The 24399-nt window shown below is 31.3% G+C and overlaps 1 protein-coding gene and 1 long non-coding RNA gene across 2 annotated transcripts; both read left to right on the forward strand.

Moving 5' to 3' along the window:
• wech (tripartite motif containing 71 protein wech) lies at nucleotides 1-18231 on the forward strand. The gene is made up of 12 exons (XM_069127615.1): nucleotides 1-371; nucleotides 573-689; nucleotides 774-860; nucleotides 1000-1106; nucleotides 4241-4480; nucleotides 6210-7520; nucleotides 13181-13358; nucleotides 13657-13938; nucleotides 14066-14452; nucleotides 15048-15338; nucleotides 16214-16768; nucleotides 17247-18231. Exons 6-12 carry the CDS (start codon nucleotides 7507-7509, stop codon nucleotides 17826-17828), a joined length of 2289 nt encoding a protein of 762 aa, XP_068983716.1. The 5' UTR covers nucleotides 1-371; nucleotides 573-689; nucleotides 774-860; nucleotides 1000-1106; nucleotides 4241-4480; nucleotides 6210-7506; the 3' UTR covers nucleotides 17829-18231.
• Nucleotides 18232-23596: 5365 nt separating this feature from the next.
• On the forward strand, nucleotides 23597-24327 carry LOC138186701 (uncharacterized). Its single transcript, XR_011174965.1, has 4 exons — nucleotides 23597-23685; nucleotides 23778-23943; nucleotides 24031-24146; nucleotides 24240-24327. It is a non-coding gene; the product is annotated as an uncharacterized LOC138186701 (long non-coding RNA).
• The last annotated feature ends 72 nt before the right edge of the window (nucleotides 24328-24399 follow it).

The following is a 24399-nucleotide window of genomic DNA, read 5'->3' on the forward strand; positions in this document are numbered from 1 at the left end:
ACCAATGGCTATCAGTGATGTTATGATACGCGGCAAAGACAAAACGGAAATACAATTCTTTTCATATTTTATAACTTTTTCAATGGAAATTAACTACGAAAAGAATCTTGTATCTTTTCCATTATCTTTTACATATGTATATTAAAAATTAAAATTTTAAGCAAATCCTGTTTTATGCCATAATAGAATCTTTTTTAGTGAAGAGTATCGTTAGCTATAAATTTACACGTATTTTAAAGTTTGTTGGTAAACACAACATCTAAATCAAATGTAACGTTTTTTGTTCCGAAATAGTATAGGATTTACATTTCATCTCTTAGTAAGCAGCCAGCAATTATAGAGAAAAGTTGAAATTATGGAAAGTTGGGATCGTAAGTGGTAAAATTTTTTAATAGAAGAAAAATGAGTTACAAAAATTACTTTAAACACATTACTTCTAAACAAAATGTTATACAGTATAAATATTATTTAATATAATTGTATATAACAAACATACAACTTAATTTCAGTTTTAAAATTGAAAATTAATGAAGTACTTTTTAATAAGAAAAGCTTTCTTTTACTATACTCAGGTGAATCAAACTCTAGTACAGAATACTATGATGCAATTGAATTTCAAGAAGAGCATAGCCCAATAAAAAAATTCGGGAAAAGGCGGAGTATATCGTTACCGAACTTAAATTTACAAGGTTTGTATTATTGCTATATTTATTCTCCTAATATTATATCTATATAGAATGTAATTATAACTATTTTCTACTTTATTGAGGAAGAAACGCTGGAAGTTTCACCTAGAATCGATACGAAATCCATAAGACCAGTTGCCGATTTAAAGCAATTATATACGTATTCTACAATTAGTAAGTAGTCTTAAAGTATTTGAATTTTAAATATAACAAAATAAATACGAAAGAGCAATTTCTTAACGCCAAAGTTATTTCTCAGTATAAAAGCTAATAATAATGTATTATATGTATATTAATATTAAATCTTTTTTAGAATCAAATATAAAGCGGTCAACGTCATTAGTAAATAAAACAAGAAGAAAACTAAAGCCATTTATAACCATAACACCTGCGACGCCATTAAAAATGTTAAATTAAAAAGTTAAGTTATTTATTGAAATAAATATTTAAATTTTATTTATATTTATTTTATGAAAACTACATATATATATATATATATATATATATATATATATATATATATATATATATATATATGTTCAAACGCTTGAACACTACTCATTATTAGCTCTGAATACGAATGTTTCTTATTTTTTTTCAAAACATTATAGTACCAATCACAAAATGTATGAAAGATAAAAGATGCATTGCATTTTTCATTATTAGTATATTGTAATAGTTAGTTTTAATAGAAAATTGTGCTTCCCATTTGTATTATATGATACGTCAAATATGGAATTTATTCCGTATATTGCAGATAACTCAAGTTTCGTTAATTCTTATGTATAGTGCACACTGAATATGTACTTAACATATTTTTTATATTTTTCAGATGTATAACTTAAAGAGTAAAAATCTATAAAATCCTGATTACATCGTGTAGGTTTTCTTTGTAGACTAGAGTAATAAAATTCAAGCAGATTTAAAAAATCTAGAATCCTAATAGGTGATAAAAGACATATTGATAAGTATAGGTTATATATTCTATCAATTTTATAATACAAGGATATTCAAATACATTTTACAAGTACATATTGAGCTATTGTAGATACTGGTAACGAAATGGGTTTTTAGAATTATTTGTGTGGCTGCACTCCATAAACTATAAATAGCACATTACTAAGAAAGGAATTATTTAAAATAGTAAGAAGGGATTATTTAAAAAATATTTTATTGTTGAACCGTGGATAAATAAAATAACAGGATGATGAAGAAACAATAAATAGGTGATTAATCGAATGATTGTATCGGAATATCTTTTTCTAATTTTATGAGAATGTTTAAAAATTTAAATTTAAAAGGTGAATTTAATCAAATGTTTAAGTATTCTCTCTCCTGTTCATATATATATAATATTATTTTATTTTGAACTATAACATTTTTCAGTTCGCGTAATGTTCAGAAGAATTTATTACAGATTTTTTAGTCAGTTTTATTGTATTCTTATACGTTGTATTTACATTCTTACATTGTATTACATTCTTATATATTGTATTCTTATACTTTATATTGTATCTTAAAAATATTTTTATTTTTATTATTACTAATTATTAGGAGCATTTTTTAGGAGTATATTTTTTACTCATTTTTAATTTTTTTTAATAAACATTTTAAAATTTTTAATAAATATAAGAAAATAAAGTTAATGTAGTCGTGATTTACTGCTGGTAATAGTGATTTACTGCGCGTAATAGTGATTTACTGCGCTGCCAAAATAATGGATTTTAGACCTTAAGAATCCAACAACTACGTTTTAGTCTTCTTAAAGAAATTCTACAGAATGGACCCATGCATACTTTGTACCATTTGACCCATGTATATCTTTTGTGTCCTTGGCGAAAATTCCTTTTACAGTCCAAGTAGGTATAATTACAGGAAGGGATTAAGGAAATACTGTTGGAACAGAGGTTTCCAAGGTTGTAGCAGATGTGTCGAAGTGGTCAAAATTTCACTCTGCCACTCATAAATTTTGACAACTTCATGGTATCATTGCTGAATTGACAAGTAGATTGTTACTTGTAACGTTAATTTAAATGCAGGCTATATTTGACCAAAAATTGTTTGTTAAATCACAAAGACAAGTCTCCGAATATACTTGTTTCATTTATTCTAATTTTTATTGTTATAAATATATATCTTACTCTTCTAATATAACATTAACAAGCAAAAATATTACCTAGTAAGAAAAGTATATAATTTATTAAATAAAAATAATTTTACTTCTTAATATAACTTTACTTCAAATATTTATTTATAACTGAAATTCGATATATATGTATAGTTATATATTTAATATAAATATTGTTTATAATGTATGACTTGATATATTTTATGTTACAATTGTTAGAAGGGCGACATTTTTAAATTCTTTATAATAACGAAACCTTTCTCCGGAAGTTTAACGGAAACTGCAATCCTGTGCCTTCTTATGCACCCACAAAAGTAAGAATTTTTAAAGCCTCCGACCTTTGTCCTTCGTTTTGTGCCCCATGCCGTAAATGCATAGTTAAAGGTACAATAGTCCGTAGCAAACATCTGCAATCGGTAAGTGTTTTCGTGGAAATTCTGGAAAAGTCTTTTAAATGGGATGTACTCGCAGGCCTCAGTAAATACTTTGTGTACAATGGCATTTTTCTTAGCTTACACGTTAAGAACCATAAAGATATAGGAATATAGAAAAACAATTTTATTTTTATTTAAAAATTATTTACTCCACTTTGTTTAGAATTTTTCATAGAATATTAAGTTTCTACGATCTTCGAAATTTTATGTCGCAATCTCATTCTTATTTCGTGAAACAAGAAGGCTCTCAATGTTTCAGGAGAAAGTTTGACATAAAATTGAAACAAGTTGTGATTCGAAATTTTCCAATTTGTAACTCGACGTTTAATTCTTAAAAAAGAAAGAACAATATCTATTTTTTGACGGTTGAAAGAATTTCTTCTAGAAGATTGCCAGAACTAATTGGAAAGTTTCTTAACAGATGAGTTGGGTACTCTTTGGCGAACACTCTTTATACCTGTCCCCACCATTTACCGAATTACCATTTACTGTACCCTGTTTATGCGTATTGTTAAGCTGACAGTAGGTAACCGGCGATTTGTCAGGTCAGAAAGTACAGGTCCGAAAGTACAGGTCCGAAACTGCGTTTCACCATAGCGATGTGCATTTCGTATTTCCTAGAACATCTTTTATCGTAGAGTAGCAATTGTATTTTAAATTGACCAGAAAAAAAGACGTTATAACTGTATAGTTAATATATACAAATTATATAATAGATGTATAATTGTATCGTGTATAGGCAGCGATAATTTTTAAATTTTTCCGTTATAACGTATATTTTTCAAGCAGAATTATCAGTTTCTGAGTAAATTGATTCCTGTATAAGGGACGATTCGCACATATACTCCTCATCTTTTAAATAACTTATATAGGAACGTATATACAAATAAGTATTTCTACATTTTACATGCTATAACTATTTATCTATAAGTAAAAAAAATTCTAACGTTCAATTTTGCAACAATTTAAAATCCAATTCCTTTATTTTATAGGTGAGGAAATAATTTCTTTGCACGAAGTACCAAGCAGTTCCTTTACATAATGAGACAAAGGCGTCACAGACATAACTAATTTTCATTTCTTCCATCATGATACGTTAAACGTTGGCAATATATACTTTGACGCTGGAAAGCGTTATCGTCAAATTAAACTGACGAACGAACGAATTCGCCAATGAGAGAGGACATAATAAGCTACTTACGTAAATGGGAACCGTGAATTTTAACATGAAGGTGAATTCCGTTTACGCGCTAGAATGGCGCACGCGCATTCTATATTGCGTATAGGAAATACGTAAGTACATAGAGAGAGAGAGAGAGAGAGAGAGAGAAAGGGAGAGAATGGGGAGGAAAATCGAGAAGAGTAGCTGGAACGTCGATGAACGAACCACCCCCGCGTGGTGGTCTCTTTTGGCGCGTGGGTGCTTCCAAGGTCATCGCAAGAGCGAAACTGCTACGACGCCTTCGTCGCGACGCCCGCGCATAAAGCGTGGGTGGAGAATATATACGCGTGTACTTATGTATAGCTAGCGCTACACGCCGTTTCAATTCATCGAACTGGTCCATTCACGAAAAGTTTCAACTATCCTATCCTCGAAAATTCATGACACATCGAACGTTACAGCAACCTTGGCCGATCGAAACTTCCAAATTTCCCTCATAATAAATTTTGAGATATATCGGACCTCAGTGCGAAGAAAAGCTCCCAACTTTCCTTCTGGAAAGTTGGCTACATCATGGTTTAGTACAGTGCCTGTTGATGGAAAGTTTGACGCTTCGAGAAAAATTCGTTCCACCGTACTTCGTCATGGTGGTCATTGGTGCAAAGTTTTGGGCAAAGGAAGGTTACTCTATAACGTAGAATTTTACATGAAAACTTTCGTTTCAAAGTTTCAATCTTTTCGGTCGATAAGCTGTTTATAAATGTAGCTATCTGGTTGAAAAAAATGTATTTTTTTATATTTTTAATATTATTAGAATATTTCATATACTTTGAACATTTGTACTTTCCTGCAGATTTCAAAATTATTAAATATTGTGCTAATCACATTCATAATTCGTACACGTTATTATTAAAATGTCAGTTTGCTACATCGTGCTTCTGACATCAGGCATTGTTTGTTCATATCAAAATACATAAACAGTTTATAGAAATGGCTACATTAAACAGGCATAATGTTATTATATACTTATTCAGCGTTAATGAAAGATAATTTATGCGTAACAGTACTGTGACATGATAATATCCTTTAAATTAATATACTTCGATACAGACTTATTCAATTTGAGACAGTTACAATTTATTTAATTACATAAACTAATGTGGTAGAGCGAAACGTACAGTATATTTTGAAAGATATTAGTCTGTCTAGATGCTTTGTATCTTTTTATTGTATGAAGGAATTAACTGTTTGCGTTAGACGTGATCTTGCCAAAAACAATGACTTTATACTTTCCTGCTAAATCCGCCCACATGTGCACCCACAACTATGTAAGCACTTAGGTACGCCCACGGATTGCTTCCTGCATCCTACAACTCACTAAAAAGTTTTGATCAATCTGTCGTTTTAAAACATAAGAAATATTTCGATTGTCCATAGTAAATGTAATTCAAAGTAATCGTAAATTACTTCGTATAACTACTTTGATAGATTGTATAACAATTTAATGATATAAAAAGATGGCATTAAATGCTTAATACTTAAATGTGAATTACGATGAAATCATAAATCATATACTGTCGACACGTACATTCCTATAATATCATAGTTTCTCTATCACCCAAAATTAAACTTCAGATATTACAGAAAAAAAGATGATATTAATTCAACCTTTCCTATATGTTTCGACAATTAAGTATGCTTTATAAACAAATATTTCATTCGTAAAATTCTTTGCGTTAAGTCTCAAGATATTCTCCGTTGAACAACGATGTTTCCAACAAATGATATTTCGTTTGCAGGATATCTGTACTTGCTGAATCCTGATCGCTCCGATACGACCCAGATCCTATAAATGATACATCCTGTACTGGTCATATCAAAGGAGAAAAGAGGGGAGTGTGTGATAAAGCTCGACGAAGGGAGGAGACAGGATGTTCTCGATCGTTAAAGCGCCACAGCGCCCCGCCACGTGATCCTCACGCCCAAGGTACTCATTCATAAACCTGAGGTTGCGCTAATTCTTCATACGTCAATGTTACTACTAATGGTGACCTTTTAAAAAGCGAATCACATGCAATTCGGGAATTGATCGTGCCAACAACTCTCCATAGAAATATTTTTCCATTCATATCGTTCATGTCTTACGTCCAGTTTTATTTGCATATTAATACGTGCGTGGACTCAGAAGAGAACATATCAATCACCTGATATGTTTATAAGCTCGACTATTATTCTGGTTAGGTAAATTAGTAATTGACGTGAAAACTGAAGAGAAATATTCAGGTTTATATCTCCCACCCTATTCTCTTTCCTTATTTCTTTATATCTTTCACATAAATACTTATAATACTTCCATGATTGAAATCAATATTCATTTACTCGTTCGATTTGAATGTTCAACAGGCTTCTCGTATAACATAATTTTAATTTTAGATTATTCTACGGTTATCAATAACTGGTACGATATTCTCATCAAGAGTATAAGATACTGAAAAATTAATTTCATAAAATAAACTTCTATCAGGAAGAAGAAATTTAATGAAATACACCAAAGAACTGTAATTGTAAATGTCTGACACATCGTTTACCTATTTAACCCATCCCCAAGAGGGACCAAAAATTATACGTATTACAAATAGCTCTAGCAAGCATGATTCACAACAGAGATCATCGATTGCCTTGTGCAAATAAAATGTCCACATGGACCTAAAGGCACCAACTTCAGGATCATAATTTATCATCGGTTTGCGTCATTTGACGAGAACAATCGTTGTATAAAAATCGTGAAGAATCGGATATGACACCTGTTTCTCCGCAGAATGGAGAACCTGATTTGTCTGATCAAACCTACCTTGGTTGAAGGTCGCCGTTGGAGGGATATAAATAAAAGTAGAGTGGATGTATGATTGTGATTGTGTAGCTGGACTCCCCTCGCATTGAGCGGTGGGCTCCATTCATGATTTCCTCGCGCACGCGTCCTATCATCCCTTGACATGGAAAACTCTTCCGCCGAGTATATAGGTGCTGGACTACGTAGCTGCATGCACACGTACGCTCTGGAGGAGGTGGCTACGATTAAACCGTCTGCGCCCTGGAATGCCGCCACAGCGGTAAGCTTCTATCCCTCGTAAGAGAAATCAAATACTAACGATCTATCGAATGCACGTACGTACACATACGGGTGCAATCGTTCATAATAACACCGTACAGCAACCATGTATAGAGCAATGTGATCGTGTTTCCCTCGGTGAAAAGCTCTCATCTCTCGTGTTTACGACCACGAGCTCTACATCATTCTTGCGTTAGAGTCATGCACGTTGAGGAACTGGCTTCCACTCTTCCTCGTTGCTTGGTCATTCATTTATTCTGCACCTGGTGAATAACACGTTCAACTGGACCCCAAGCCTCATTGCATATGGATACATATTGTTGCATGCTACTACTTCCGTGTAGTCACATTCACACTGCGAGGCGCCGATCTCTTCCAATTCACTTCCAAACGAAATAACTTATAAATCTTAATAATTGATTTTTATAATAATTCATACGTGATGTTGGAGCTGTATATATATATACATTATATATATATATATATATATATAATGTATATATATATATATATATCATATATATATCATATATATATATCAGGTATATATGTATATATATATATATATATATGTATATATATATATATATATATATATATATATATATATATATATACCTGAACCTGAAATGGTTCGATTTAACGAAAAGTCTTAGGTTCTTGTAGAGGAACGTAAACGTTAAATCAGATGAAAATAGATGGTAAGGGATGGTAGGGATAGAACAGCAAGGAGAGAGAGAGAAAAACGGAGTATTGTGTATTTGTTGCTCCAACGTGGAAAGATAGTGCGGGGGTGTGAATCACCAATTCGAATGTGGGGGTAAAAATGCATTCTCTCGATTGGTCGAGAAAAGCTCGCTTGCCTGGCTAAACGGATGGCCGGGGGTTGGAGCGGGGGGCGGGGGAAGAGAAGTAGAGGGGCAGAGGGTGCTAGAGGGATTCGAGTTTCAAACTAGAATTCAGTACTCGAGTTGTCGAATTCGGGAGATCATTAGACCTTAAAGGTCCGACACATCCCCTAAAGTTGCATTCTTCGACGACCACGTGCTCACACTTCCCGTCTTACTTTCCATCTTTTTAAACTTATTATCGCGCCAGCTTCCAGCGGTGGAGGATCAGTTGATACTTCTTGCTTCAACCATTCATCATCTTGGTCTTCTGTGAACAATCTCTCCTTAACAAGGGTATTTATCTTTCTTTTTTAACATTTTAACGTATTTTCTATATTAGATTTATAGTTCGTTTGTTGTTTTTTTTTCTTTTTGCTTTTTTTTTTTGTAATTTGAATGAAAATCGTTAGACAAAGAGAGGCAAACGACTCTCCTGTTCCACGTAACTTTGAATAAATGAGAGCGTACGCTCCCGCAATGAAACGAAAGTGAAAACGATTCCATCGATTCTTGACTCTCGGTCAGTTTAAAGGTATTATTAATGTTGTGATCGAATAGAGCGACGTAGGGCGTTAATTAGATAGCTTGAAAATTGATTGTCACTCAGGTCGAACGTTGTTCGTTTACATTTCTGTATTTGTGTCGTAAAGTGCTCTTCTCGAACGACATTGAAATTCGAACGAGAGGGAAAGTAAGTATCTACGACGACGTTACTCAACGATGAAAACGAAATTCGGAAAGTTGGTTCATTTTCGTCGGTTTGTCAAATGCGTCTATGATCGCGCACTTTCTGTCACTTTGAAAATATTTTTCAATAAAAATACGATGGTATCGTGAAGTTTATATTTAATCGTTCTTTATTTTTTTATTTATACGTACAAGTATATATAAATGAATTTGTTTAGTATAATTTGAATAGAAGACATTTTGAAATATCAACATTGAATGTTTAAAAGAACCTTTTTCTGAATTTTTCAAACTGTAAATATGGATTGTATGTTGTAAAAAATTTTTAAAAATAATGTCCGATAGATGCGTAGACGCGTGTATTTTCTCTTATCTGAGAAACAAATCTTATAAAAATTTCGATTTATATTCATACTTTGTCCACTTATATTTTTTCTATTTTAGCTTTTAATATATTACATTATATATTTAAATAACTATTTACATGAAATATCTAGCTACTTTTTCTTTACGTACATAATATTGCTCGTTAGGTAGCAAAACATTGTATGAATTTATAGCTATTTTTTGCTATACTCTAAGTATAGTTTTCTTTAAAACATTCATACAATCGATATTGAGAACTAATAAAAATACAATTTAAAATCAATTTAACATTAAAACCAATTTAAATTCAAATTAGTTTTCCATATTTTGCTTATCCTATTTTTGATCGAAATGAAATAAAAGCATTGTTTCCGGATGAATTGTTTAGGATATCAAAATCTACGGTGCGATATTTCATTAATTCCTATTTCCGTTCTATATATTTTCATACATTAATTCATCAAAAGTAAAAGCTTTTGAATTTCACTTTTGTGTAAAATTCCGATAACAATTATCCTTGGAATACAATTCTGAGCATCTTTCCTATAAAGGAAACATTCCATATATATATGCAATAACCCAAACAGGAAAAGGCTAGATAATTCTTTTTCCTATTTTCCTTATCTTCTTTTTTTTGCTACCTAGGGACAATTTTAAATTTGAAACATCGGACAAATTTTTCAAATATCTCGTAGAATAGTGACAGTTACCTGTTACTAGTCGCGTTTACAATTCCCCGGAATTTCCTGTTGCTATACGTTACTGGGGGTCCCAGGGAATGACAGATACACATACTTCACTTTCTCTTTCTTTTTGACCCTCGAAAAGAATAGCAAGTCTAACCTTCGTCACCATGGTAATTTCAAGGATAGCACCCCCTAACTGCTGCAGGCCAGCTGCTGGAAAAACGGAAAAAGGGAAAGTTTTGCAGGTCAATGTGTAGGGTTTTCGCTTGAAATTACCGTAAACCAGACGTGCCATTTCTTCATAGACAAACCATCCCTGATTCTTAGCGGTCGTAGTGGACCAACTTTTATAAATATATTATTAAACAAATAATTAGTAGATTTGTTTTTATTAATTTATGAAATTATTATAAATGTAGAATATTTATAGAAATATTTTTGTTTTCGTGTTGCAAATTTCTACTTTTAGTCGAATGTTAGATTAGAAATTTTCCGTTTGCCTGAAACATTTTCTTTGTCGATTTTATACTCTTATTCGATAAATAGAACAGTTTTTTCATATTAAGGTGAGAGGAGGTCATCCTTATACTATAAGGGTCATACAGATTTGATCAGGCGAATATTGCAATATTGCATTTTATTAAAATTTGATTGTTCAATAATTTTGTTCAGGATGATTGTTTAGGAATTTTGCCAACCCAATATTATATTAGCAAACGTTTTACAAATTATTTAAAACAAATTACCTTTGTTAAACGCGATATAAAAAGCAATAGAATTGCATGGTATTATATTAAACTTTTGATAAAAAGTTAATAAATTCAGTTTTTCCTAAACGTATAACGCATAAGTCATTTTATATAAGAAATAAATTGTGATTGACGTTTTGTATTAGAAAAATTTCTGATATATAATTAAGAGATATACTCACTCTGAAATAATGTACAATATGTTTTGTCGTTGTTGATATTTCATTAATTATAGTTAAACGAATATTATAGAGTTGTAATTAATGAATATAATTTTATTCAGATTTCAGAATGCATTTTCTAATATACTCTTTGATAAACGTGTCAATTAATGAGTTATGTGGTTACATAAGAACGGAATTCACACGACTGAGAACTAATTAAGTGTTATCGGCCAGACGATGAAGTTTCATTCATACGGTTGTCAGTATTGAACTCGTATGAGATTTTACATTTATGAAGGCAGCGCGAGTCATTTCCCTTTCATATTAATATTCGATTTGAAGTATGCGTTAAATTGAAAAACTTGAAAGATTAAAAGACTAAATTCTTGTTTAAACGCTGCTACTAATTCTCATTGAGGAATTCTTTTGATTTATTATTATAAATGTACGATAGAAATAAAGTGGAAATTTTAATGTAGTTTAAAATTCATAATTTCCAGAATATAATTTACAGGAGAAATATTTTTAATATTTAAAAGCAAAAAATTATTCTTAATAATACTTTATTTGTTACGTAATTCCAACCCCGAGAGATCATAGAATGGGACTCGGTTTACGTTGTTTTTAACAATATTTACCTTTACATTCTTTAAATATATTACAATATGCTATTTTATAATATATTATAAGTAGATGCATGAGTATTTCTAGAAATAAAAATGCAAATATTCATACATTAATGTTAATGTCGGAAGCTTGTTTGAGATGTTAATTTCATTTTATTCTTGACGCAAGCGTGATTTATACCGTAGTCGCATCATGTTACGAAGTTATAGTGTAATTTCTAACTTCTCGAGTAACTGGAGTAGCAACTTTTGAATTAGGATGAGATTCATATTAATTTAGATTTTTAGTAATTGCTATAGATAAGTCATCTGATAGTAATAATGCAATAATAATATAAGGAAATAAGTAACTTTCAATCCACGTGGCCTCATAGAAAACTGAAAGTCGATTCCGTAAGGATTCTGTCTTTTTTTTTCTTTAGAAATCCCGTGATTTGACTATAGTTCATATAAATAACAATAGAAACTTGGAAAATTTTCCGTGTCTTCACCATTTACCATGAATTCGAAATACATTTTCATTCAATACCATCTTCAACAGAGGTGACGATGAAACGAAGTAACGAATTCTATCCCTTCGAATCGAAGTCTCTATATTTGAGTCACGAATAGTACGTTAACGGATGGAGAAAGTTCCGATTAGAAGCTGACTGAAACATTCATTTAGAAACACATAGACGGCGATACGTGTGTACTTACGTCGAATTTCCTACTGTTATTGATTTCTACGAGGTCCCACCAATGGAAGCGGGACCCCATTTCTCGATCCCCGAACTAAAAAGGGTATCACGGTTCTTCCTAGTGCAGGACTCATATGATGACCTTGAACCAGCTGTGCAGGGGTGTACCGTCTTTGAAACTAGATCAAGAGGCCATCCGTACGATTCAAAATGCTTTTCCGTTGACACCCTTATGAATCGATCTTAATTCAGCTTGTAACTATGATACTGTAAATACATTCAATATTTTTTGACCCGTAAGTCACAATCGATACGGTATAACTGCTAAAGGGACCAACGAGAAGTATCCCTATGTCTTGTTGAGTGTCCCAGTTTTCTCTAAGTCGATCTTCAATTTCTTCTACGGATATAAGTAAGGGAAAGATGTTATATATGGGTACGTCGTGTGTTACGAATAAAATTTCTACCTACAAAATGTATTGACAAAATTTCGTTGAGAATACCTTAGACATCCTGTATATGTATGCGTACATATATATATATATATATATATATATATATATATATATATATATATATAGTTTAAAAGTAAAAATCCCTGTAGAAATCAGCAAGGAAATTAATATTCATTTTCTTAGGATTTTATACATACAGAACCTTACATTATGTTTACGTTGTATGTAGTGGTTGATACAACGTGTAAGCTAAAGTACAGCTTTGGAGTTACTTTCACGTTTGACAAAAATTTGTGTAATATAATGTTAATAATTACTTAAGTCTTGATTTAAATTATTTGAATTATTTTTGTTCCAGGTTAAGTTATCACGACGAGACAACAATTCCATATCGAATTTCTCGAAGCGTTTTAATTAAACACACCTACAGCATCATGGATCACAATACTAATTCTAGATTAAATTACTTCTTTCATACTCCAAACATTCCACAAGATATCCTAGAACCGGAAGATCCGAATGCAGAACTTCTTAGGGTATGAAGTCTCTTAAAGTGTCTATTGTAAAGAAACTTATTATTCACACTTACCAATGTTGAATCACACAAGATCAATATCAAAGTTTTAAATAATTTTGTATTTACACATTACACACACAAAACAAGTAAAAACAAGATTTTTTTAATATAAGTTTCATTTAATATCCATTTCTATATAAATTTGAAACATTTTTGAGATACCTTAGTGAGGTACTAACGGATGGTTAGTGTTCAATTATGAAGTAAAGGATTTTGATTTTTATCCTATCACACTTGTACGTTTTCTTTCGTTACAGGTGACCAATGCATTCCGGTTGTCGTTTAACAGATCCGGTAATTCTAGCGCAAGTCCACCGGGTACTAGTGCATCGTCCCCAAACAGTATGAACTCCCCACGCGGTTACAGTGCATCTCCAGAAGAGACTCACGTGGATAGATTGATTAACAATTTAATACAAGCCTGCAGCAATAATTTGGGTGCACCGTTTTCCCGCAATATTCGATTCCCACTAGCTAACAATAGATGCAGGGATTGTACTGACATACCTTGTGATGGCTGCTCTAGGCTTCCGCGTTTGGTAAATATATTTCGATATATCAGCCTTCCTTAAACGGTTCACTTCTATGTATAATCTTTAACTTAAGTTTATTCGTTATAGGTTTCTTATCGACGAATAAAATAAATTTTAAAAAATAAAAATTTCAATAGCATCTGAGAACTACTATAGAACTATGTTATATGCTAATAGTATCTTTTTTTCTCGTACACAGAATCCTTCGGACGTAGACAACGGGGCCGAATGTGCTCTGCCGCCAGATGCACTAGAGGTACTGAACCCTGCAGTCGTTAATCCAAATTTGTCTCCTTTACAAGGGTCATTTTACTGTGATATTCATCCTCACGGTCAAAGATTATTTTGTCAGACTTGTTGCATACCTATTTGCGCTAACTGTGGATTCCAACTTCATCACGACCATGTTACAATTGATTTTAAAGAAGTCATTGAAGAAACTTGCCTTCAAGCGGGTCAAGTACTGAAAGAATCTAAGATTGGAATTTCGGTCCTCAAGGAGGAATTAGATAATGTGCAAGTAAGTTATCCTTTGAGAAATTCATTTATCGCAGATATAATAAAATATGATAATGATAGTTTACATCGAGAATGTTTAATATTATTGTGTCGGTACCTTTTAGAAAAATTAAGCACAGAGAATTGACTGAAGTAATAACAGTTCATATTATAATAGATATCTTAAATCAAGAATTATTGACACATTATCAACATCTATGTCGAAATATATAATTAGATACAATGTTTTTAGAAAAATTAAATATACAGAATAATGCTCCTATTAACCATCCGCTTGCAATCTTATCTTTGACGTCATCTGCTTATTGGGTTGTCTAAATCCACGCAGCTGTTCTTTTTTAGGATTTTGTTTTCAAAAATTTTTCAATATAAAAATTTCCGAATACTCTTCTAACCAGGTTTCCAGTATACTCTCCGATAGTTTCTACCGCTGCATGTTACTTCGATTCTTTTAAGGAGAGCAAAATTTAAACAAAAATATGGGGAAAATGAAAATTTACTTAAAATCACTGGTCGAAAGTAAACGAGTATGTAGGTGGAGGGTTAGTGTTTTCGTAAAATGTTCGTGTCTACAATTTGATTTATTTCTTTTGCAGGTAGCGGCAGAACTATTAGATCAGAAAGCAAGACAAGCAGCTACAGATGTGACTATATTCATGAAAAGAATAAGTGTCGCTTTGGAAGCGAGAGAAAGAGAACTGTTAGACAGAATCGAGAAAGCCAGAAATCAAAAATATGCTGCTCTACAGGAAAGAGACGATGGGATCAGAAATGGAATAATCCGACTAACTCGAGCTGCTGATAAACTTAGTGAAATTTTAGAGAGCAGAACTTATATTAACAATCCATTGAATCTAACACTTACCAAGGATATGGCTTCGGCTGAGGTATTGATTAATGAAATCAAATATCTAATATTTTTTAGTTTTTCGATATCTTGATAACTAACGAATCCTCCCAACATTCGTTATACGTAGTGAAACTAATAGTACTAAAAACCTTTTCACTACTATCATTTTATCGACATTGCTGGTTATCAAAAAATAGTACTATAACTAAATATATTTAACAATTGTAACATCGTAGTTATTAGGTTACTTCTAGTTATTTAGGTTTCTTTAAAATCTGATATTAGTTGGTAGATATCACATGTTATCAATCTTCTGATATTCAATCGTGAATATGACACAAAACATTTTTCTACCTTTCTCACCCTGCGCTTGTGAATCATTTTCCAAAATCTAGATAGTATTTCGACAAATGTTTCCTCTCGGCGATAACCGTAACGATAACGTTCATGGAATATTTTAATTCTAGAATTACCAATATTCATAAATTTACAGGCTAATGAAAAAGACGAACAGAATCATGCTGAAATTATCTTCCTCTGCATACACAAGTTTTCTTTATACGTTCTATCTAAAATTTAATACAGATTTGATTGATTTGTTGTTTCATATGGCTTTTACATTATTCTTTTAGAGATATTGTGTCACTGCCTTAGTGAAAAAATTAAAGATTAATATTTAGTATAGGATGTTTATCGATATTGAATTTTTCATAATAATGTTAATACTAAAGGTCTCATAAAAGAATATAAAAATCACTATAACACCGTCTCGTAAATATCTGCTATAAAGATCAAATTTGAAATCGATTACTTTAACTTCCTGAATTTTAGCGTTATAGTAATAAATTTTATATCTTTCCGTCACTTTAAGATGCATAAACTCTACTAACGCATGATTTTCATCGAATACAGATTTTCCAAATCCATCAGCGCTATCGATCTCTTCCATCTCATGAAGAAAACTGGATCTCTTTCAATTGTACAGAGATAAATGTATTAGGCGCTATAGCGAATTTTGGAAACATTATAGTGAATAATCCGGGACCTATTGGCGATCGACGAGCACTGAGAAACCATGAAAATCAGCCTCCTATGTTCTTTGAATATAGAAACTCCTTTTTATCAATTTCACCAATTAGAGGAACAGCAATTGCTTTAAATGGTTCGCCCGTCGTAGTAAATCTAAGCCCTGATGTGTTAATGAAATCTCCAAAAATAATTGGAAACACCAGCAATATTGATGATAATTTGTGCCGCCCATGGGGCGTAACATGTGATAGAGAAGGGCATTTGATCGTTGCAGATAGGTCAAACAATCGTATTCAAATATATAGACAAGATGGTTCCTTTTTAAGAAGATTTGGTGCATATGGTACCGGACCAGGACACTTTGATCGTCCGGCTGGCGTAGCCGTCGATGCACGTCGCCGTATAATTGTAGCTGACAAAGATAATCATCGTATACAGGTAATTCAAACTGTTCTCAAATATAATATTAAAAATAGGCAGTGAGAGAATAGCGAGTTTGAAAGTATTTGAACACTTGCTCGTCTTTAGTACCGTATCGTTTAATTACAGAAATACAACTAAACAAATCTGTAATGATTCTGTCACATGCCATTATTATAGCGAAATATGAGACACCTTTCAAAAGTAAGTATAACACAATTACCAGCCATGTGAAGTACTGTTAACAGTTCTGATAATTAAAATGATTTCATTTGTTGTATTATTCAGTCTTATTATTTTTTATATCGATATTACAGAAATTTTTTTTCATGACAAGAGTCGTTATGATTAATTCAAATAGGAAAGCATAAAAAATAAGCGATCGAAACACTTGTTAATGGAATAGATAGAAAATCGATAAATTTAAATTGCTAGTGCTATTTGCTAGGGTTAAGGAAGAATCATTCGTTTAATTCGTATTTTCGTCAATTTTTAGGTTTTTACGATGGATGGCCTATTTCTTCTATGTTTCGGCGAAAAAGGCAGCCGCTGTGGTCAATTCAATTATCCATGGGATGTGGCTGTGAACTCCGAATGTCAGATAGTCGTGTCCGACACTAGAAATCATCGCGTCCAGTTATTCAGTCCTGAGGGCACTTTCCTACGAAAATACGGTTACGAAACCTCGCCGAATATGTGGAAGCATTTTGATTCACCGCGTGGCGTTGCTTTCAATCCCGAAGGCAAGGTCGTTACCACTGATTTCAATAATCACAGACTAGTGATCATCGATGCTGATTTCGTAAACGCCAAAATTTTCGAGTGCAAGAACGCTGGTGGCAACAAACAGTTCCTGAGACCACAAGGTCTGGCGATTGATGATCAAGGAAACATTGTCGTGGCTGACTCTAGAAACCATCGAATACAGATATTCGACTCGTCTGGTATGTTATTAAGACGATTCGGCAGTTACGGTAAGGGCGATGAAGAAATGGATAGACCATCAGGGATATCTTTATGCCCCGGCGGTAAAATCGCTATCGTAGATTTTGGTAACAATCGTCTCCTTCTTATTTAAACGATCAATCTGTTCTAGAAATGGGAGAGGGGATGGTGGGAAGAAGGCGGTAGTAGGAATAAGATTTTATATATGGGGGATAAAGAAAAAAAAAAAAAAATTACGCGACGATTGCGAACAACTGTTCTATATTTTAGAGGTAAGCGTGTAACGCTTTAGTCGGACAAATTACTAAAGACATATTTTCCTACTAATTAGGTATTTTATGACAATCCGTATAGATTCTTTTCGAAACTTCGGATTGTCTGTGCCAAATACACAAGTACAAAGAAAAAAAGAAAAAACTCAGAACTTCTCGTTCTAAAATCATATCGCTATGGATGTTCTCATCTGTGGCGAATAAACACAACGTGGAAATAACGTTTCTCTATAGATGTTCCGTTTGGAGAGGAATATTATTTTTACGTTAATCATACGTACTTACCGTTGTCTGCGAATTCATGAATAATAGCAAAAAACGAAAAATATTGCAATTATTAATGAGTATGGTTATGGCAATAATTTTTTCGCAATACAAAATATTAAAGAATACCAATTTTTATAAACCAAAAATTTTTCGTGTTATAAAATGCTGGTCATTGGAAATTTGAATTTTTTTGTTTTATAAACAGTAGCGCTGTTTTTAATTTATTTTTACCCACAAACGAGTTTTAATAATTTCATATATTCTTTTAATAAGTCCATCTATTTTCTCGGTGGGAATATTTATCAGAACGGATTGGGAGTTTGAGAGTAGAACAATACAAGTGATATAATAACTATATATGTATATATATATATATATATATATATATAAAGAAAATAGTTGTCATTTCCCATGAAAATATAACTATTTTCTCTGGTATAGTAGATATTTCGTAACAAAGATCGAAATTCTACTTCATTCTATAGCTTGCATTAGCTTTACTTTCGAAATTTTCCGCCATTCGTAGTTTTTTTTTTTTTTGTTTGAGAAAAAATCATTATTAAATAATGATAGTGTAGTATGCTGAATTGACCAGCTCTGAAAATTCAGAAAATTGTTCAAATTAGTGATAACCGTCTCATGTTGATTACGCAAGGATATATAAATGCAATTTATGAAGGATCTTTGTGATTAAAAAATGTTTTTATCGGAGTGTATAATTAAGTGAAATAATGGAATACACTAAGATAAATGTTAGATATATACAGTCGATGGTATGGACATAATTACAAAGGAAGTATTTACATAAAAAAAGAATGAGAATACATCATCTCTTAACGATTCCACAGTTATCAAACAAATACAAAAAATCAATGTCGTAGTAATATTTCGGACATATCATACATCGAAGACATTTTTTTGTACTAGCATCATTGTACTAGTATCTATAGACTAGTAATGATTATCATTATTATTTTATTCATGATTATTGGTGGCATACGATTAATTTCATCTACCATTCTCATCGACGTTTTTCTTTTGCAATCACATTCGTGACTAGTAACATCGTTACTATTATCTTAATTATCCTAATTGATATCACAACAATTGTGAAAAAGTTAATACAAAACGGCATTTGCTGTAAGATATGAATTTTATACAACGTATAAGAATTCAATGTATCAGTAGTCAGTCTTGAATGAATGTGAGGATATTTGATTTAGTTTGGCGTTAATGAAATTCATAAAGGTATTAGTTACATTTGCACTCTGTAAGACTGAAATAAGACTGACTTAATAGGTGTCAAATTTTGTTCCTAGTTCATTTCTTTCTTATACAGAGACTTAAAAGAAGAATTTGTTTGAATATCTATTTTGATGTATTCACAACTACAGTTGATGAATTTTTAAGTAGAATAATTTTATTGGCCTATACGTAGTACGTCAAATTTTATTTATATTTGCTCCCGTTTTCTTCCTTTTTTTTGGGTAAGATGGTGATATATTACCAAATAACCGACTTATATTAACGTAATAATTTACACAGTTAGCAATCAATCAAATATTAGTTCTAGAAATTTATGTTCAAAGGATACATGATCTCTCAATTGCATTGTGTAGAAATGTCTTCACAAAACTGAACTACTTAAAAAATGGAAAGAAGGAAGGAACATTAAGGAGGATAAAGACTATTTTAACAAATCTCTACGCTAAACATGTTGAAAAGCAGCAATTCAACATTAATACTGTCGAAGAGGTTTCTACACACGAAATATGATTTATCAAAAGAAGTTTTTACAAAATAATTTCTTCATATTAAAGAACCTCTAGCGTTAGAGTATATGGCAATAATGTTGTCCCTGGTATAGAACAATTTTATTAGCAAAATATTCTTATGTAATGCATGTTTATCCCAATGCTGTGTTAAGAGACAAAGATTAAGTTAGATTTTCAATATGTACCATCCTGCTGAATTACTACATACATTTAACTAATGAGGGACAGTTACAACACAGAATATTTTCGATTGAGTATTTCTCAAAAGAGACGCTATTTAATATGACTTCTAGCATGAGAGCAACGCAGGGAATCCAGCGTTACACGTCCATTTAAAAAAAATTCATGAATACGTTTGTTTCTTCTATAAGATATTTGATTAACGAAAATATTTTGTTATAGTTTCTTATACTACAACAGAATGATGCTGCTACGAATCCAATATTGTATACACAGTGCAATATAATACGTATGTTTGAAACTATATTCGGTAAACAGAAAATATAATAGATATATACCAGATATATATGTATATACGTATATATGTATATATGTATATATAAATATACCTGGTATATATACTAAACAACGTAAAAGTACTACAAAACTTGCATACAAGATAATTTACAAACGCTATGATATTATCCAGGAAATGAGATTTCTGTGACAACAAGAAGAAAGAAATAAATTGATTCTTGTTATTTTTTTAGACTGCTGAACTTTTTATGGACAGTTTGCTGTCAAAATTTGAACATGTTACATGCTCGAAATGCGATAAGAAGTTGACATGTTTGCGAAGCAAATGCATCTTTTCTGACATGAGATATTATATGATCGCGTTAAAAAGAATAATAATCAAAACTAAACGAAGATTACGAACACGGGTCGAAATTTTTTTCGAAAATTTATAAAAGATTCTGTACGTCCGCGAAAAATTTTTTACGATATAAAAGATGTTTCGAAACAGATAAACTGTTTCTTTTTAACAATATATTACACGTTGCGAGGTAGCGTAATAACAAAAAAAAAAAAAAAAAAAAAAAAAAAAAAAAAAAAAATAAGAAAATTGTTCACGTTATGCTTAATTATTTTCTAGTATAGTTCTATAATTTACATACCAAAGTATTTGTTATAAATTTGTTAGACTCGTTAAAAATGCACGGCAATGATCACAAGCTTATGCATCATGTCGGTTTTAATCTAATCATGCATTTTTGCAAATTTATAATGATACTAATTGATTTGCATGTAGATTTAAAGATTTAAGAGGTGTAATCACCATATAATAATCGTTGACTAGCACGCAATTGTGTGCGATTTATTTTATGTTTTTCATTCCTAAAAAAAGTAACTAGTGCTCTCTTCAAGAATTATCAAAGAGAGGACTTAATAATATTTAAAGAAATTAGTTATTTAAGTTAAAAATCGAGAGCAAGAAAGTTGCTCTTCGAAATGTTAACCCTTTCGCTGCGAAGGACGTGCATATACGACCTTAAGTACGATCATTTGTCAAAATTCTAAGTGTGTAACCCACATTAACATATATATAACATTTAATATAACATTTTTTTTCTTTTTTATATTAAAATATTTTTAATTCCAAGGGTACCGTAGCAAAAGGGCTAATATAGTGTTAACAAAATGGAATCATGTCCAAGCGACATAGTTTACATTTAATTTTTCGATTTTTCAATTTTTTTATAATTTTTATATTTAGCGAATAATGTTATCTGCTGTAATCTTTTTATTTTACGAATTCCCCCATTAAAATTTGTCAAATTTTTATACCACTTGTAAAATTCTTTTCCCTTCCTCCAATTAATATTTCAGGTTTTGAATATAATCACAGTCATATAATTTTTTAAATGTATCACAGCTATGTTTATGATAAATTTTCGACTCATTTCATTTTCTTACTCAAATTTCGTTTTCTTTGAATTACGTTCGTTTTCAGAACGAATTTCAGATAAAACAATATAACGCAATTGATATTCACGTATTTATTTTAGTGTTCGTTTCGTTGAACAAAAAGAAGAAATATCATTGTGAGCGTTAATTAAAAATGTAGGATATAGAATAAATAATAAGGATAAGGATAAAGTAATAAATAACGAATAAGGATTAGTACGTTTAAAAGAAGTCAATAAAAAATAACATGCAGCATTGTATGGTTTTGTATCTGACCTATAACCTTATATTCATATTCTTTTTGATAGTTTTAACTACAAGTCAAAAAGGTAAATACGATAGATCACGAATACCTCCTTAAAAACGAACGATAAACGAATAAAGATCAGTATTATTTTCGAACAAGATAGAATTATAAGACACTTAATATTATCAGATGGAAATATTTATTCATTGTTCTTTGTAGTACGTAATGCAATCTTTACCGATTTAATGAGATGCAAACTAACGCAAAAGGGAATGGAATATAGAGGAACAATAGCCAAAACTTCCGGTGGCATTCGATGCCAATCTTGGTACGCAGAAGAACCAATACACGAGGTAGCTTTCATCTAAACTAAATTATTAATTAGAAATTAATGATAATTTCAAAGAAATATTTTTCTCTCTAAGCCTTTTATTTTTTTTTTATTGAAAATTCATAGATACTGGAATATTCATGAAAACTGAGGTAAATTAGAAAAATCATTACGAAAGTATTAAAAACCTTCGAAACTATTTTATTTACTTATATTATTTTTTTCTTTTTCATTTTTCTCTTTCTTTTATATTCATTACGATAATCAATCGTATCGATGTAAACAATTTTCATATTCGTTAATGTTACTAATTACTGTGGTTGTTACTACAGTACCATTTTACGTAGGGCGTGTAAGTGTTTTCATAAATCATTCAGATCGTAGGCAAACTTTTTAAATTAAAAAATTTGTAAATTTTTAATTATCGATTATTCCTTCGAGAATCTGAGTCAATTGGCAAATTTCATACGACATCTACCAATTACGTAATACGTACTTATGAACTTAAACTGTAAAAACTGTTTATATTAATAATAAATTTGGCACTTTTATTAGAGATCCTATATATTTTCATAATATTTGATGTCAGGTTAGTAAAGATATAAGCGACGAAGATTTTCCCGAAAGGTCGATAAAAATTGCGAAAAATTACTGCAGAAACCCAACGAGTGATAATAGAGGGCCATGGTGTTATACTTTGGAACCTTCGCTTATAGACGACGAATGTGACGTACCACTTTGTAATTTTGGAGGTAATATAATAAAAGTGAAACTTAAAATGTTACAAAATTTGAGATAAGTAAAATCAATAAAATATCGAGTATCGTATATAAGAGTTACAATTGACAAGCACGCTATTTGCAATTTGCCAACTTTATTAAGTAACAGAATATTGTGTAAAAGATCATATAAATAATTTGATCGAAAATATTTTATTAGGAAAATTGAGAAAGTTTATAATTATCGATAAAGGTAGGTTTGAATGGAATAGAATCGCTGTAAAATTCAATTTTCTTTCGAAATCACGTTTCTTTTGAGAAATATTTACAATAATAATTATAATTATGTATAAACGAGTAGAATGCAAACTATCGGGACCAGGAGCTGAATATGGAGGGACTAAAGAAATCGCAACGTCCGCAAGTAAATGTAGATCATGGCACAAACGATACGAGCTTGAAGGTTCGAAGGTGAATAAAATAAACCTTAATGCGATACTGAGAAAATAGAATTTAAAGAAATTTTTGTTGTTTGTCTTCGACAATGTAACATTGTCTTATAGAGTCAAAAGTTCAGAGATCAGGACTTTCCTGATCGATCACGTAGGGAGGCAGAAAATTTCTGCAGAAATCCGTCAGGTGACGTCGGAGGGCCATGGTGTTACGTCGAAGAAGGTTTCGAATATATTCGGAAGCAGTATTGCGATGTTCCATTTTGCGACGATAGAGGTTTTACATGATTTTGTATTTATTCCATGGATTCCAATCTACATGATCTTCTTCTTATTATTATTATTTTGTTATTACATTTCTTAGATTGCATAGCATTTACGAAGAATTCGTCTAATTATGCTATACTCACAAAATTACACGCACCCAGTGGCAACACTTCGTTTTGGGTTAAATTGTGGAATCCAGATGATGAGAAAAAGGTATACACATTTATTTATTTATTTTCAATGCTCGATTATCCCAATGTATATATATACCATTAAAACTTTGTATGTCTTTATATATTCTTTCAGGAAAAAGAATAGAACATAAAAGATAAAATAAATATAGATAAAAAATCAACGCATATATAATTTCTATAGATAGGGAATATTGATGGAGAATTATTTTAAGGTTTAAATCTTAGTTACTTTTCCTCTTTGTGGCAAAAAAATTCCTTAGTTTAACAGAATA

The sequence above is a fragment of the Bombus flavifrons genome, chromosome 14 (assembly GCF_040668555.2).
Source record: "Bombus flavifrons isolate JBK064 chromosome 14, iyBomFlav1_principal, whole genome shotgun sequence".
NCBI lineage: Eukaryota > Metazoa > Arthropoda > Insecta > Hymenoptera > Apidae > Bombus > Bombus flavifrons.